At 39.3% G+C, this 18014-nt stretch overlaps 1 protein-coding gene across 1 annotated transcript in view; it reads left to right on the forward strand.

Moving 5' to 3' along the window:
* LOC306864663 (DNA polymerase alpha catalytic subunit-like) overlaps positions 1 to 18014 on the forward strand; it is a 58285-nt gene that overhangs the window by 31172 nt on the left and 9099 nt on the right. Inside the window, exons 34-36 of the mRNA XM_079408807.1 lie at positions 728 to 859; positions 10195 to 10311; positions 14563 to 14659. Coding sequence (XP_079264933.1) covers positions 728 to 859; positions 10195 to 10311; positions 14563 to 14659 — 346 coding nt within the window. The remainder of the gene's footprint in view (positions 1 to 727; positions 860 to 10194; positions 10312 to 14562; positions 14660 to 18014) is intronic.

An 18014-nucleotide genomic window follows, 5' to 3' on the forward strand; every position in this document is an offset into this window, starting at 1 on the left:
GGAATGCAAACAGACGATACTAGACAGTATTTTCATAGACACATGGTTCCCCCTTAAAGTGGCGCTCCGTGAGAGATGTAAAGATCATAAAAACGCTAATGGCTTGCAGCGACTACCGGAGAGTGAATTGAGCGGCGCTTCACCACCGCCGTACCATAAAAGCAAGAGTGATGTGTTTGTGTGAGACAGTGAGCTTGAGCAAGTGTGCTGACGCATTAGCCGCACACACACACACAGCTTATTTGAGGCATAATGAGCACCATAAACAGCTCTGCTAGTGCCCATGTGAGGTTAGATTGAAGGGATATCAGGCTACAGTAGTTTTTATCCACTGTTTAACTACAATCATTGCCACTGTTTCTCAATGGGAGGTCTGGGGCCTTTTAGATGTAGAAAAGCTGGCAAAGCTTGCAAGTCATCAGCGCAGTATGGCATTTGTTACTTGCTGTCACCCAGATACACAGCTGAAAGCTTAATGGAATGCCATTTTTGCTCCTGTGTGTTTCTCTTCCGAACCTGGATACCCTAGAGCCTTGGTCTGAGGGCACTGACATTATATTTTTAGTATGTTTAAATGTATAATAGGTCAGGTCTAATAGCCTTTAAAAGCTTTTTTGGGCAATGCCAGTCAACAGGAAAAATGCCCTGATTATGTTTTTGTGTGTGTGTGTGTGGGCTTGTGTGTCGTGATCAATGCTGTGTTAAAAGTTAATTTATTTGTTTCCAGGGGAGCACCTTACAACCCAGCCTGAAGAATTGCTGCCATATCCCATGTCGGGGCAGCCCGATTGAGCATCCTATTCAAATTAGCAACAAACTGCAACTGGACATTCGCCGTCACATCAGGAGATACTACAGTGTGAGTATGAACAAATGCTTCTCGAAATGCACCAACTATGTGTTCCAGATTGGACACTGCAGGTGTAGTGGACAAGGTGTTGCATAATAAAGAGCCATGTAACTAATAAATACCTATTTGCACCAAGAGTTTTGCAAATCGCTGGAGAAAATTTTCACCAAATGTGTTCAGACATCTGACCATAGAATTAACCATTAGACCACTGAAATAAATTACAGGTACTTATGAAAATGTTAATGATTACAAAGGGGGTTACATTTTGACTATTTACTCACATCCACATACGGATTTAATTGATTTCTTTCCCAAATTACCCTGACTACACTGAGACACGATGCGGAAAACAGGGACTGGTCCGTAGAATCCAGTCATAAAAAAGGAAATCCTGTAACGCGGAATGTCACGGAATATGCCACATTTTGGATGATTTAATCAAAAATAGGTCAGTACACTTAAATCAAAACGCAATGTGGACTAGTGTCTGTGAATATTAAGCTGCAAAAAGACAATATATGAATCCTGCACATTCTGTGTGTCTCTGTGGAAATGAATGGCGCAGATGCGCGGTTTCATTTACTACACACATACTGAAGCGTGCATGTGTATCACTCGCAGTGTTTTCAGCCTCTGCCGCCTCTATATGAGTACATGAACACAAACAATCTCTAGAACTGCTGAGTCACTTCATTAACATTTCACCATTTCTTTTGAGAAAACTATCGTCATATACAAACAGACACCAATGTTTCAGGAGTTTAGTACACAGAATAGTACACATTCTTATTAGAGAACCATATTTGGTTTGATGTATATACTTGTTTTTTTTTTTTTTTCCTCCAAAGCATTGCGAAGATTTGGTTTCAAAAACTGTATCAGTAAACAAGTTCTTATTATTTTAAATCTGCATTGAACTTCATATCAATCTCAAAGTAGAAGGTGGTGCAAAAATCTGATTTTGTGGTGGATGTGTTCAATTATTATCATAATTCAAGTGATGAAGGTTTTTGAAAGTCTGGCAGTAATCAGTGTTGAATAATACTGTAAGGTTAACCCTGCATGGTGTAAATGTTTGAAAATGATTAACAGTTGAAAGCATACATTAGAAATTTAAAAAAGTAATCAAAATTAATCAGTTAAATTACTTTAATTGAAAAAGTTACATTACTATTTAGGGCTGTCAGCGTTAACGCATGCGATTAATCTAAAAATTTGAACGAGGTATTTTTTTTACGCAAATTAATCGTTTGATAAGGTTTGATCCCAAATTCTTGCCGTCATTGCAGCGCGGAAGGTAATCATTGCCTACGTCCCAATATGCACACTATCCATCCTAAATTCTATGTGATATTAGTAATTTGTATACTATTTAGGGCAGATAGGGTGGATAGTATACACATTGGGATGCAGGGATTGTGTGGTTATGAGGCGCCGGGCTCAACAACAGTCCGAACGCGGCCCGAGAGAGCGAGTGTGTCCGAGAGAGAGAGAGAGAGAGAGAGAGTGCGCGAGATATGTATACTCATATGTGATAAGGGTAACAGCGAACCAGTGTTGCCAGGGTCGCGGTTTTCCTGCACAATTGGGCTATTTTGAAAATACAGTTGCGGGAAAAATTACAGAGCCGAGGGTTGCGGTTTTTTGGGCTACTTTTATAATGTACCGCGGCCGCCCAAAGTGTATACACATGTGATCGCAAAAGGAAGTTATTACAAACACTCGATGGTGGTTTAAAGTGAGTTCTGAGTAAAAGTGTACTATTAATCTCATAAATTGTCTTATGTAGCATGATGCTAATGTTAGGTCTAATGCACCTGCAGAACAGCTCCAGTTCTTCTTCATAATGCATTATATCATAATACTTCATGTGAGGTCGCAAGTAAATGTTTTGTTGTATTTATTTAGAAATACTTTTGATTATAGTTGGGTAAATGTGTACTGGGATTGAAGCGATGTGGCTTGGTAAACATTTTATTGCCAGAATAAAGTCTGATAATGGCTGAAGAAAAAAAAGCAAAAGAATAATAAGGATTATGTCTCATAACTGGCGGAGATGTGTGAGGTTCAGTTTCCTTAAACTAGTTTGTCATGCATTCCTTTATTTCAACACATTTACAGGTAAATCTTAGTATTTGAAATTTGTGATTAATCACAGTCCAGGATTATGCGATTACATTTTTTAATCGATTGACAGCACTACTACTATTACATTTTAAATAGGGTAACTTGTAATCTGTACCCCATTACATTTACATGGAAAGTAACCTTTCCAAAACTATATATATATATATATATATATATATATATATATATATATATATATATATATATATATATATATATATGTATATATATATATATATATATATATATATATATATATATATATATATATATGAGAACTGCATGATCACTAGACTACAATGTTAAAAAATTTAAATATGGTTGAAATATATTATATAATTTTATATATTTTTTATGGCCAATATACTACTTTTATTGTTAAAAATACAAATATTATTATAAAAATGTATTGCAATGATATTTTAAGGTATGTAATATAGTAGTATTTACGTGGACAAAAATTATATTAATAATATTTATTATTAATATTATTGTTTTGAAACCAGTCTATCAGTAGACCCAGTACTCAAATACCAGCATACCTATAATAACTAATTCAAATGTCAAACCAACTTCTCCTGTTTCCCAAAACACTGCAATCATGCAGCCAAAAAAAAAAAACTTGACAGGTCAAAGGTCACAGAACTTATATTCTGTAAAATACAAAATAATCGTTTATGTATGCTTTTGCCGAAGCTCTGTGTTCACGTGCCTTCCTTCAAATGTGTTTTATACAGTAACACTACAGGTACATTTTATCAAGTTTATTGTCCAAGAGTCTTCATCCTCTACTTTAATTAGCTCCCTGCCTAATGAGTTGGTCTTAAATTATCTGATGGCAATAATCATTGCTACATTCACATTTCACCATCCGGCCACTCTGTAAACATCCTAACATGGGTTAATTTGAGCTCACCTTCCTCATGCTGTTTGTTTATTTCCTGTCTTTATTGAATTTCAGATGCGCTCTTTCGCCTTTGAGCATTGCTCCAAACAGCTACCGCCCCCCCCTCCTGCTGCGTCACAAATGGGTTTAATTTTATGCGCAGTCGCAGTGTCTTTGCAGAAATACAGGCCCTGGCGATGTGACAAGTGTGCAGATATTGGGCCTACATTAAGAACTCGCATACGTCTGTGTGTCTAATTTCCCAGCTGAGGGTTTTGATCGACAACCGTAATCACTGCACGCCGTGTCCAGTCGGGACAAGCGAGCCAGGTTCTGGAACTCTCTAGCTGAGCTGGGAAGTTCTGGAATGCCGGAAACTCACGAATCTGACTTGAAAGTCGTGGGGGTATATTCTCCCACAGTGCCGTGCAGAAAAATCAATTAGCGGCCTGAATGTAGCCACCTCCCTCGCTGGGATGGTGCCTGTAGGCTCTTTTGTCAGTATGTGTGAAACAGCTGCTGGTAGTGAATGCGGCCCCCCTCCTCGCTTAGGCCTGGCTTCAGTGGACACAGCTCAGCCGTCCCCTCCCACACTAGGAGCAATGAAGAGGCTGATATTGTGTAATTAAGGATTCCTTTCAGCCAAGGGGAGAGCTCAAATAGAGTTGTTTGTTCGCACAGATAGAGGGAGAAAGCCTGGCTGCATGAGGGAGGACTTGCAGCTTACATGGTTACAGATTGGAAGTCAGCGGTGTTTGTTGAGTTTCCTACGGAACACCGGCGAGGCATTAATCATGAAAGAAATCACTGCCACCTCCACCTTCAGCCCACCACCATTACCAATAAAACCAACCTTTAGAGACAAAGCAAATATGCTTTCCTCTCGTCTCCCTCCCTTCCCCCTTTGCCCCCCCCCCCCCCCCCCCCCCCCCCACTACTCTCCTTCCTTGTCATCCGTTCTGACTCCTGGAGTCTTCTGCAAAATGAGAGCGTGGCAAGAAGTGGCACCCCCCGTATTTACCCCATTCTAATGTGGGTTGCCATGGCGTTTAACAAATTATTGCAATTATGTTCGTCATGTGCTTCGCCCGAGGTAACTGGCTTCGGGATGTGATGGTGGTGGTTGTGGTGGTTGTGGGGGGGTAACCGAAATAAATAAATAAAAAAAGGTGATAATCCTGTTTTGAACAAAAGGTCAGATTGCTGAATAGAAAAGGCTTGATTAAAGCAGAGATGTACAAAGTGGACGCATTTGCGTCCATTCAGCCACTCTCGGGCTTCGCAGCTGCTGTGTGAATGTACAGCTGTTGATTACCAAGGCACAAAGCCTGTGAGAGGCTGTTGTCTTGGGGGCTTTTTTGCACCAAGCTGCCTGTAATCGCATCTTTTTTTCTCGACTAAAAGGAGCAGCTCTGGATTAAGGGCATCAGAGAGGTGTTGTGTGCGTGTTCGGTGGGGCTGGTGGATTTATGGGTGTTTAGATGGCAAAATTCCTTCATTTAGCGGTGCTTGCTAAGGCACACATCGCTGTTGCTGTTTCTTCAGCATGCAATTCATCAAGCGTGGTTTGAGTTATAAATGGAAATAATTCAAATTGTGCAGTTGACATGTTTTTCGATCGTATTTTTATGTACTTTTTACTTTTATAATTTTTGCGTTTAAACAGACGAAAAAATCCAGGAGGCTCGCATTTGGCGTCTCTAGGGGTCAGTAAGGCTAAATGATTTTTAAATTGATATTTTTATTTATTTTATTTTTTTTATTAATATGGATAAAATTGTGATTTTAAATTATTTAACATTTACATTTTTTAATTGCACCATTATTACTAATATTAAATATTTAAAAAAAAGTATCACCTGAATATATTTTTGATTTTCTTTTCTTTTTTTGTCTAGTAATAACCTTGAATGTCTTATATTGTTTCTTGTTAATTTTACGACTTGTAATATTTATTCTGTTTTTGCCATGAGAGGATACTTGTGACTGTGTAAAAGAACATCTTGCACAACACTCTGAAACACACAGTGCATATATATATTTCATTAAATCACAACCTTCGGTATTTGTTAATTGCACTGAGCCATGATGCGATTTTGGTTTTATTTTGATTCATTGTGCAGCCCTTTAAACCAGAATATCATAAAGACTTGGAACGCCTTTGTAGCTGCATAGCAACTCCCTAGCAACTACCCTATCAACGTGGCATGCCATGTTTTTGCAACATTTTCTTTGGAAACTGTAAAAATCTTTCCCGCATCAGGTGTTGAAGAGAGAGCACAAGTTGTATTTCTCATTCAAAATGGTTAAGAAAGCACACATCTCCTTACAAACCTGACACAGATATGAAACCTTAAGTGCTAAGTTCTGATTGTTGTCAGAGGTGAACCGAAATACTCTGGGTGAAACCTCTCTAGAAAAAGACCTGCAGGTATAGATGCGACAGCGAAATTGTGAAATGGAGAAAGCGAGAAAGAAAGGAGTAGAGTGAGAACGTTTTTCCGGTAGCTTGCACTGATCTGTGGGCCCCAGTCTTTGCCCAGTGTTTGGTTAAATTATGTGGAACTCATTTGACGGCTGCAGAAGTGGCTGTATTCGCAGTGTCAGGTATCGACTGGTATAATTATGCAATTATGAAGCTTTATCCTGCCTCTCTCTCTCACAGAGCGAGCTCTTAGTGTTTCAATTAGATGTTTTTTCTCTCTTTTGCTCCCTGATTTTCTTCTTTTTTCTGCCCATCCTCCATTTCTTGGTTACAATGAAGATGCAAACGGAGTCTGCCTATAAAATAAGCAGGTTGTGTTTTTGTCACCTGGTTTAGAGTATTTTGTCTGGGTGTGTAGTCTCTAGTTTATAGAGTGAATATTTCCTCCTGTGTTTTTAGAAGATTCTTAGAATATTCTGAGCATCCATAGGTGAGCAGGGCAGGCATACATTTCCAAAGAAAATGGAAGATGCCAAGAGTTTGTCATGGTTTCCACAAAAATATTAAGCAGCAACTCTTTTCCACACTGATTAAAAAAAAAGAAACTGTTCTTAAGCACCATATTAGTATATTTGAATGGTTTCTGTATGAACATGTGAATTGAATAATGGCTGCTGAAAATAGGACCTGTGATTTCCGTAATGCAGGAAATGCAGGCGGAATTGTGGAATCAGGTCATAAAATCGTAATTTACTGTATAACGTGGAATTTGCCAAATTTTGGGTGAAAAAAAATCAAAAATAGGTCGGTACACTTTAATGCAAACGCGATATTGACTAATGTCTGTGAATAATAAACCACAAATATACTATCTAAATATGAATCCTGCATATTCTGCATGTCTCTGTGAATGAATAGCGCAGATGCGCGGTTTGGTTTACTAAACACATTACTGAAGTGTGTGTGATCCTTGCGGTGTTTTCAGCCTTTACTGCCTCAATATATGAGTGCATGAACACAAACAATCTCTAGAACAGCTCTGAGAGTCACTTCATAAGCATTTTACAATTTATTTTGAGTAAAACTATTGTCACAATCAAACACAGGTTTTCACATCAAAATAAAAGTTTGGTTTAACTTGAAGAAACTGTGACAGAAATATATTACTAAATGTAGTAATAGTATTGCTACTAATAATACAATTTTTATTAAACCATAATTTTTAAGGAATATTTACCAGAAAAATGTAAATACACAACACAGTAAAAAACTAAATAATAATAATAATAATAATAATAATGAATATTTTTTTATAAAGTTGCTTTTTATTACTAAAATTTAATGAAACCATTCAAATGGAATCCAGAAAATTAATGGAAAACACAGAATTTGTTTAAAGAAAAGTAAAACTGAATTTTAAAAAAATTAAACGTTTCATAGGACCTTTTAAAAAAAAAAATTTGTTAAACTTTTAATAAATTGCTGTTAAATAAGTTGCTGTTAAATTGTGTAAGTTTCAGGATTTCAATTAATTAGACATGCTTTTTGAATAATGAAATTTCATTTAACCATTAAAACAGATTCTAGAAATATTAAAACCTTAAATAATGGAATCCAGAAAAATTTAAATAGGGGTAAAAAAGGAGTTTGGGGAAAAAATAATAGGGTCCTATGAAAATGCATCTTTGATATCATGAGAATAAATTCCATTTTGAAATGTATTATAACATAACATAGTTATTGGTGAGCATAAGAGACCGATGCTGGCCGATATATATTAAAAGTCTTATTTTAGGATTTATATGGATCAGCCTGATTCAGGGAAAAGTGCATCAGTACACCTCTATTTAATGTGATTGCGAAGAGTGTGTTTCTGGCCTACTTTTTATGGTGTGCATTGACGCTAATGCCATCTTTTTCACTGCCACTCTGTTTTTCTTCTTGTGCCCAAGGAGGAGAATAAAAGACTTCAGAAGTCTGCATGTATGCAAGCCCAATGCCTCTTTGAGGGTCACTAATTTAGAATGAAAAAATGTGGGTCAGCAAACCGGTGAAATGGCCAAAAGTCACCATCCCTCCCCTTTTCATCAAATCTGACCACTGTACATAGGACAAAGTCTCTAATGGCCATCCCTGCTAAATTTTTTGTTTGAAAACTGACATATTTGTGTGTTTTTCAGCTGGCTTGTGTGTTCCTGTAGTCGCAGTCTTTTGCTAAGCCCATGGGAACTGAACTGTTGGTTTAGTCTTGGGCCTCAAGAGACACAAAAGATCTGTTAAGGCAAACAGAGGGGTGATAACACCGGCGCTCCCTTCAAAATGAAAGCCAAACAGCTCACATATGTTCAGATTCAATTACACACTCTGGGTTTCCCTTAGCCCCTGGGCTTACTGCTAATTACGCAAATAACATCCGCACAAAACGCCACCCAGATGAGATTAATTGAGAAATTAAAACAAGTCGTTGATTCCGATAATACTGTGAGGTCTGAACAATAACCCATGTTGGCTGAACAGGTTTGACAGTACAGGTGGGATGACAAGACTCATCTCTGGATTCAGCAGGAGCGATAAGCTGACCAGTTTATCCACAGATGCTTGTAGATCAGGCAATAGAGACAAATGAAACCAGTTTACCTTTATGTGCCATATTTCTGAGTGAAACTTGAGCAAACTTTATTATATCCCTCAGGAATTAATTGTAGCATAAATCTAGCATTTCATACCAGAATTAAGTCAAACCTTTGAAAACCAAAAACAAAACATTGTTAACATTGCTCAATATTCTGTGATCTAAAAAGGGAAAGTTGTGGAAAAGATGTGAAGTTATTTGAATTAACACCTGGAATATGTAATAACGTAGAGTCATGGTGATCATGTGGGTCGTACAGGTTCAAACCTTGCTTGCAACATTTTCTTGACCCAGTTCCACCCTCTTCATATAATTTCCTGTCATTTCTCTAATGTCCTTGTAAGTGAAGGAGGTGATAGATAGATGAATTAATAATAATAATAAATAACAAATAATAAAATCTGTATGTAAAAACTGACAACTTCAGGAAATAAAAAACAGACTTTAAAAGTGTTTTTAAAATTAGTGCTCATGATTATAGTGCTCACGAGGGTTGCAGTTATTTGATCAAAAACAGTAATATTGTTAAAATATTAGTTTAAACACTTTGTTTCCATTTTAATATCTTTTAAAATGTCATTTATTCTTCAAAGCTGATTTTCAACATCATTCTAATATGCTGTTTTGGTGCAATTGAAAAAAGTTGTGCTGCTTAATAATTTTCTGGAAACTGATTTTTTTTCCCCCTCCCTCAGGATTTTTTGATGAATAAATTCAAAAGAGCAGCATTTATTTTAAATAGAATTCTTTGTAACATTATAAATCTTTAATGTGTTCTCTCTGAATAAAAGTGTTATTTCAACACACACACATACAAAAAAACCTTTTGAACAGTAATGAAGTTTGTTTTATATCTATATTGCATCTTTTCATCTAATATTGTATCTATTTTAGCATCTTTCACCAGGCCCTATTTTCCTGTCTCTATTTCTATCTCCCCTTTCTCTCTCTTTTTCAGCCTTCTCCAGTCTATAGTAGGCTAGGTGGTGGTAATGCTTCAGGGACAGGTGTTCCTCTGACACTAGGGGTTTATTTAGTGCTCCGTCATTAGCAGGGCATTACCCACATTACCCCCTGGCTCCCGCTGTAATAACAGGGGCAGGAAAGGCAGTGTCAGCAGGGGGCAGCTGCATCTGCTGCAGGCTGAGGCCTCACACGGGCAAAAGCACCAGCGACCTGTCTCCTGGGGGCCGCAGCCATGTAGGAACACATGCATCACTGCCGATCAGCTTTTTGAATCTTTTTTTTTTTTTCCCTCTCTCTCTATACAGGGTTGGCTGCTGTGTGAGGATCAGGCCTGCCAGAACCGAACCCGCCGGCTACCCATCGCGTTCTCGAGGTCCGGACCGATCTGTCCAGCCTGTCTCAGATCCACGCTGAGGCCTGAGGTACTGCACACTTTTTTGTATACAGAAACAGTCACTTTGTCCAGATGGTGGTGCTGTGGACCCTGTGAAAGTTCTCCATGCCTAGGCCCAGGGCTTTGTCTGTGCAGTTTTTTTGTTTGTTTTTTTCTTCCCCCATCCTTCACCCATGTTTCTACCCATTATATATTACCGGGCCTGTCTGACCCGTATGACACAATGTGGGTTCGCTTCCTGCCTTAACAAACTTCCTCTGATAAGAACCAGGCTCCAGTTGGACTCGGCCTTGGACTCACTGCTTGAAAACCTGTATGTGGTGTGTTTCACTCTTACTTCATCCTGTGATCACTTCAAGCATCTTCAACCCAGTTTTGAGACACCGTAAGGGATGTCCCTTCCAAAAATTAGTGTCTGTCTTTGTCCCTGTCTGTCGTCTTTATCATTTTCGTCCAGTACCAGCACATCTCCCCCACCAATCAATTCCTTCTTCCTCCTCATGCTTTATTTCTGCGTCTAGTTTTGTGGCGACAGGTTGAAACCCAAAAGGACAATTTCTCTTGTCACCATAGCCACTTAGCTGTCCTCCGCTCTGCCTGGTGAGATGGCAGTTTAAACTGCCGGCTGAATAAAACATTAACTTCCTCACCCCTTCTACCGTCCCTCTGTCGTTCTGGGCTTTACAGCTTGGCTGACAGCAATGCGTCTCCACGGACACAGAGACATTGACTACCATTGTATCCAGATTAAATGGAAGCGTAATAGGCACCCTCGGCTGATTGGCCGGTAATTTGAAGGAGTTGTACACAGGTGCAATTTGTAATATTTTCAGTAAATTAAATTTTTTCTCTCTCTCTCTCCCTTGCTTTCTTTCACTGGCGCTCTCTCTCAGTTTGTCTTTTTCAGCTGCTTTCCCTTGCTCGTAGATCTCTCCAACCACCCCCACCCGCTGTCTCTCTCTCTCTCTCTCCCTCTCCATTTTATTGATGTACGTTCAGGCACCCATTAGGGCTTCCTTTTTTTCCCTCTAGTGGAAATTGCAGCATGTTAATTTTCACACAAATTACAGCAATAGCAGGTATCTCTATTTGATACATTATAACAGGAGCAATCAGGGATAATTGAGTGCCTTTCAGATGGTAACCGGCGCATTCACTTCAATTCAAAGCCAGTCCATTTATCGTCTAATCGCTCTTTAAACACTGAATTTCTGGGAACAAAAATTCTTGTCATAATTTTGCTTAAGTGTATTTGGAAATCACAGTCCTTTGAGCAAGGATAATTGAAATCAAATCCCTTTCACGGGAGCTGACATTTCTACATTTCCCCCCAATTGAAATTAATTTCAAAAATTGAGCATGAATATCTTCAAATAGCAGGCAATTATACCTTTCAATGGGGAGAAATTATGTGCACAAAAAGTGGAGACATCAACTGGCGCTTCAGTTAAATGTCTTTGTTTCCCACTGTGTTTGCCTTGTAAAGATTTACATATATTGACTCGTTATGAAACCTTGTGATGCCGATCGCCTTCCTTTTCCAGCTCAGCCCGATAAAATTAACTCAGATTGGAAGGTTTTTTTGGGGTTTTTTTTTTTGTTAAGCCTCATTAAAACTGTTTGGAGATTTGTCTTTCTTTTTTTTCTTTTTTTTTTTTCCACGTCCTCTCTTTTGCAGCTGCACAGATCTATGAAAGAGTAGCCATTTTCTCTGCTTCTCGGCTCAAAGAGGATATTATACATCCTTTACATATAAGCACCATGACCGCAAGGAGTCGTTAAACGATCCGCATCGTAAGTTTGGCCAGTGATCTTCATTGAGTGTCTTTAAGCGTAGCTACTTTATTTTTACACCCCTTTGGTCGTAGTATAAGGCCTCACGCTTGACACTTTCTCTTTTCCCCTCCATCCAGCTCTTCCGGCAGGCTGCGTTTGGGCTGTACCAAAGGTTCGGTGGTACAGCACTGGCTGCCACGTCTCTATCAAGGAGGGGGTGGAGATAAGACGGGGGGTCTCAGGAGAGAGGCAATTTCACAGCTGGTTTGCTCCTCAGTCACTCGGGCCGAAAATGCTGCAGATTTGTGGAGAAAATTGAAATGGTGTCAGTACAGGAACAAAGCATTGAGCCGAGCAAAGCTGCATAAGGGAGGGGCCTCTGTTTGCGGGGTGGGGGGGGGTTTAAATTCAATAACGTTTGACGGTGCTTTGGTCACACCCCTTTTGACACCTGTCAGCACAGCTGTGAAGCTCGTTCTGGCCCTGCCTCGCGTGTCCGTCCACTTATTTCTTGGACTGCGTTTTTAGTTCACGATCCCCTTCGCGCGCACATGGCGACCTGGCACTGATTATAGGAGCTCCATTATGGCCACATTGCTGAATCGACAGGCACGGCTGTTGACCAGCCAGTGCATTATGGGTCAACAGCTGCTGGGCTCATCGGAAGCTGTAGAGGGCAATTAAAAGCCGTTGTGCTGAGGAGAGAGCCCTTGCTAAACTCCTCCGGCACCCACATCGCTCTGATTCTATGGTGACACAGAAAGACTGTGACCCAATAACAGCAATTAACATAAAAGTATAATGGCTAATCAAATTGACAGCAACAGTTGTTCATCAGATCCACACACGCTGCCTTATCAAAACAAACTATTATGAAAGAGGTAATTTCAGAGCTGAACGTCTCTCTCTCTCTCTCTCTTTTTCTCTCCCTCCCCATTCTCTTTTATTCTCTCGCTCGACCTGTGCGCCTCTGGCAGTTAGACACATGGCTAACGGTAATTACAGCCGAACTTACAAACCAAACACCGTTTCCTGCTTTTGTCAGGAGAGAAGGTGGGGAGTACACTGGCTGTTTTCGGCCAATCAGACAGTTTCACAGGTTCTGTGACTCCAAACTCGGGGTTTGACTGAGCGCGTGTGTTTGTCTTTGTCTGTGAAAGTGGAGAATATATGACAAACACTACCTGTCTCCACAGCTGTAATTAACACAGGTGATTCTCCAGCTTTCTCTGATTGAGCCGCACCAATCTCATTACGCCTCAGCCTTTCATTTTCTCCGGGACAATAACACGTAGTACTAAACTGCATCGGTATGATTTTAGCTAATTGGTTTTTCCCTTTTCTTTTTTTAGTTATATTGAATATGCAAAGGAATAATCAGCAACCACAGTGTCACTAAAGAATTGGTAAAGAGCTTTGAATGTTAAAGTAATACTTTTACTTTTTATAATGAACAGGTCTTAAATTCATTTTGTTGAAGTCTACCGCTGATACAGTACAGTGTTTTTAAAATGGTGCCAAAGGGCCCTCAGCACTAGTTTTTTATTGGTTTTTTTTACCAAAAAAAAGTTTTTTGTGAAAACTGCAATCAAATACATACCTTGTCTTTTATAATATGAATATATATATATATATATATATATATATATATATATATATATATATTTTAAACATTACAAAATATATATTTTTAATTTGATTAATTTTTCAAAAAACTGAAGCAAAAATAAACCACAACAAACATACAAACGATGAACAGATATCATCACCACTACTTACATATAGAAATATTTAAATCCAGTTTTATAAAAATGCCTTATTGCCCAGTAAACTGGTCACAAGTACGTTTTGCAACCATTAACCAAGTTTGTAATGTTCAATACAGTGTAAATTTGACATATTATGTATTATATTATGTGATGTTGGTGGGTGGAAGGCCATGTAAAGCCTTAAAAACTGGACAACTTCAATGTAAAATCAGTCAAAAACCATAGTCTTTGTCCTCTTCTTGGAGAATAATTTTTGTATTAAACATTATTAGTTCCGTTGTGGCTGGTTTGCATGGACGTACTGAATTTAGTCTGGTCACCCAGTATTCTTACACTTATTTTGTTGAAGCATTGGTTTGGTTTGTGATTCTTTTCAACCTCAGTGCAATGGAATTTGCACTGAGGTGAAAGTCCACCAGAAGTGGAAGTCCACAAGAAATCAGTCAAGAGCCGGAGTAAATGGCTGAATGCAGTTAAATGTTCTGTATGTTATACCTGTAATGGTGATGCACAGTTTTACTGAGAATTTTGTCTGGAACCAATAGGTGAAAGCTATTAATTTTGGCCTTTATTTAGCCTGGTTCTTGGACCAACTTCAGGCAAATCATGTTAACCTGTCTTTTTTACCTTGTTTTGTTCCCCAGAAGCATTACTTTGGAGTTTTGTGTATGTCTCATCACCCTATAAGTTGTAATATTTTGTCTAATGTTTTCTTTTTTTGTTTTTTATTGTAGTATTCAGAGAAAGCCCTCTACAACCAACTGTGCTTCTACAGATTCATCTTCGACTGGGAATACGCCTTCAAAAAGATCCTGTCGACAGAGGATAGACGTAAGACTTTTATCACTAATTATCTTGGAAATTTGCTCGCAAACATCACCCGTAAATGCTCGTCCAGCACTTTTTTCCGACTCTGCGCACACTTACGAACACACACACCTCACAGCGGCTGGAGGCGGCCACTAGGTTGGGTTAAGAATCCTCAGCTCCTCGAGTCGACAGCCGTAATTCAGGCGACGGATTCAATCACGGAACGGCGCGGTGCGGAATGCAAAGCGGTCCAATCAGTTGGAAGGAAGAGGGGAGTGAGTGAGAGAGAGCCTCCTCTCATCCCGTAGGCCCTCGGTAATAGCGCTGGCTATGTTGATTGAAAACAGTTTTTAGATTTTGGAAAATGATAGGGCGAGTAATTGGAGAGAAGGCTAAAGGATAGCCCTTCATAAATAATGGGACATGGAGCATATGTTTTCAGCGGGTCGTTGGAGGATCCAGACCGCTCACGGCCGCCGCTAGCCAAGCCGTGGCTACTTACCCACAATCCTTTTTGATTGATGTCACTTGATTAAAAAGGACCTCTTGGAATAGACTTATACATTTATTTATTTATTTTTACATGTGCCGATGAGGTTCCGAGCTGGGCGCGAGAGCCGTAGATAAATATAATGTGTAATCAATAGATGACCACTCAGAATGTGGAGCAGGCCGAGTGTATCGGGGGGCGGGGGCCTAACATGATTATAGACTTGGCTTCTCCAGGGAATTTTATTTCTTTACTTTTTCCCGACTGTTGTTTCTGCGAGTAATTGTGGCCAATCTGCGGCATTCTGTCAGCCACACTGCCCATCACTGCAGCCGGGGCTCTAATTCCTGAAGGAGTGATTTTAACCCTCTAGCCCTGATTTTCACCAGGCGGAATGAGAGGTGACGCTACTCCGCCTGTCCTCCTCCTCTTCTTTTTTTTTTCTTCGCAATTGTTCTCAGAAACCACTTGTTTGTTCCATTTATTATTTGGACTTTTTCACTTTCTACTTGCATTTAGTGTCACGCGCATCTTTTGTTATCGCTGTGCCGTATGTACATGTAGCTCCAGCACGTACACATGTATATTGTAGGATTAGTAGAGGACATCACACAAGGCTTTGAAGTATAGCCTTGGAACGGTTATCTCCCCTCTCACTATAATACTACACATTACTGTATTATAGACCGCAGGGTTTACAGGGGTCTAGGGGTGAAATTATAGGGCTGCATGGCTTGTACTTCCTTTTACCTGGTCCAGTTTCTTATTTTGACCCTGGGATGTAACTCTGCCGTTATAGGGGCTCTGCCAGCTGTGACTTTAAACACTTTTAATGGTTTCACCATTGAGACTTTCACATAAACCAGTCAGTGAAGAGCTAGTGTAAATGCTGATTAGTTACAGTGGTCACAGGTTAGTAATGTTTACAGTCTGTTCTTATTTATAATCTTTTGGTGGTCTCATCTATTTGCTCATACATGCGTGAGACTAAAAGCAAGTTAGTAATGCCAGTCAAATCATTTGTGTCATTGGATGGTCAAATTAAAATAATCATAACTTGACAATAAACCACACAAGGGCTTAGAAGGTTGTGTTTGTAGATCTTTCTAGAAGCGTGTTACGCTGCTCCACCAAAGTGTGTTTTCTTCAATGCATTTGCACCGATTACAAGAGCGCATCGAACAAAGGTAGAGGGTTGAGCTGTGGTCCGCCGCTGTTGACGGCGATGGAAACGCTCGGGAGCGATAGTGGAATAAAGTACAGTTCAGAAAACTTTTAGCTGTCCTCTTCCCTCACACACACATACACGCACGCCTTCTCGTAATTTACCAACCACCTCCCCCTCACACCATGAGACATTTAGTGTCGTATCTGCCAGATTTTCTGTCTGTCTCTGATGACGAAGGAATTGCTTTTAAAGTGGGCATTATGCCAGACCAGCAGCACAATAGAAAAACCAATCTTCCCCCTATTCTGTCTGCTCCGCTGTTATTGTGGAGCTTTAGATAACTGGAGATGTATGTTGCTGGTAGATTGAGCAAGAGAGAGCCGTTTCTGCTGGACTCCGAGGCTGGAGGTTAGAAGTCTCCAGCTGTCTTTGGCAGTGGTCGCTGGAAGGCGTCTGAACAATGAGAAGGGGTGAATGAACCTTTTGGTCAGTCTGGGAAGTTAAGCCCAAAGAGGAGTTAAAGTTACACGCTTCCTTGAAGGAGTTTGTTTGGATGGGCTGCAGTGTGTCGTCTTGGCCAGGGGTGGTGCTGTGGTTTGGTTCTGCTGGGATGCATTGCAGGGCTGTGATGGAAGGAGGGCCATGGTGAATTCATCCCTCTGTTGCTTGATGGTGAAATTGCTGGTCAGTGCTTTATCCATTTGCAGTCTTTTCCTCACTAGATTACCTGATTCCTTCAAAGAGAAAAGACTGATGGAAATTGGCCTCCCAACCCCCCTTCACACAAATGCACACTCACACACTCTCACTCACTCACACACAAACACATGCACACAGAGAGTAAGTTAAAAGAAAGAAAATGCCTTCTCAAGTATCTATTTCCAAGGAAATCACTGTCTGTAACCTGTCCTCTCACCTCTCACCTCGACTCACAATGCCAGATTCAAACCACTTAACATGCTCTAATGCCTGATCCAGTTGATTTTCATCTCGGTAATGTTTAAAGTTGGGTTGTCGTTAATCTCAGTTATTTTTGCTTTACTTTATAGTTAATGCAATTAATCTCAAGTTCGGTATTTTATACTTTTTTCTCTTTCAAAATGCAGTTTTATTTTTTTGTGTTTTAATAAATTTTGAATGAATATATACATATGTAGTATATATTATATAAGTGGCGTGCGGTGGTGTTTTAAAATGAGGAAGTTTTATATATATGTTTGTGTGTGTTACACTTGATGTCACATTTTCCTGGGTAAATAAATATTACATGAAAAAGAGAACAAATATAATTATTTTGTATTTTATTAATATTATTTTGTATTTTATTTCATCTTTTTAATACGAATTATACATTTCATAGTGTTTTTATGCATTTTTATATTTATTCCAGAATAATAACTAAAGGCAGTAACAATTTGAACAATATTCTGGAAACAATAAGGTTTCATTAGTTAACTACTTTAGTTAGCATGAACTAAGAATAAACAATAGCCAACTTCTACAGGATTTATTAATCTTAGTTAATATGAATTTCAACATTTACTAATGCAGGGGTAGACAATAAGGGAAATTTGCCACTGGCCCTCCGGGCCAGTGTCTTTTGAAGTTCACTGGCCCAGGTCAACGCGTCGGGTATTGATCCCAATAATCACGAAAAAGAACAGTTTGCTTGAACAACATGAATAACATTAATTTTTTTTAAGGTAGGTTTAGTGCAA

This window comes from Barbus barbus, assembly GCF_936440315.1.
Source record: "Barbus barbus genome assembly, chromosome: 46".
NCBI lineage: Eukaryota > Metazoa > Chordata > Actinopteri > Cypriniformes > Cyprinidae > Barbus > Barbus barbus.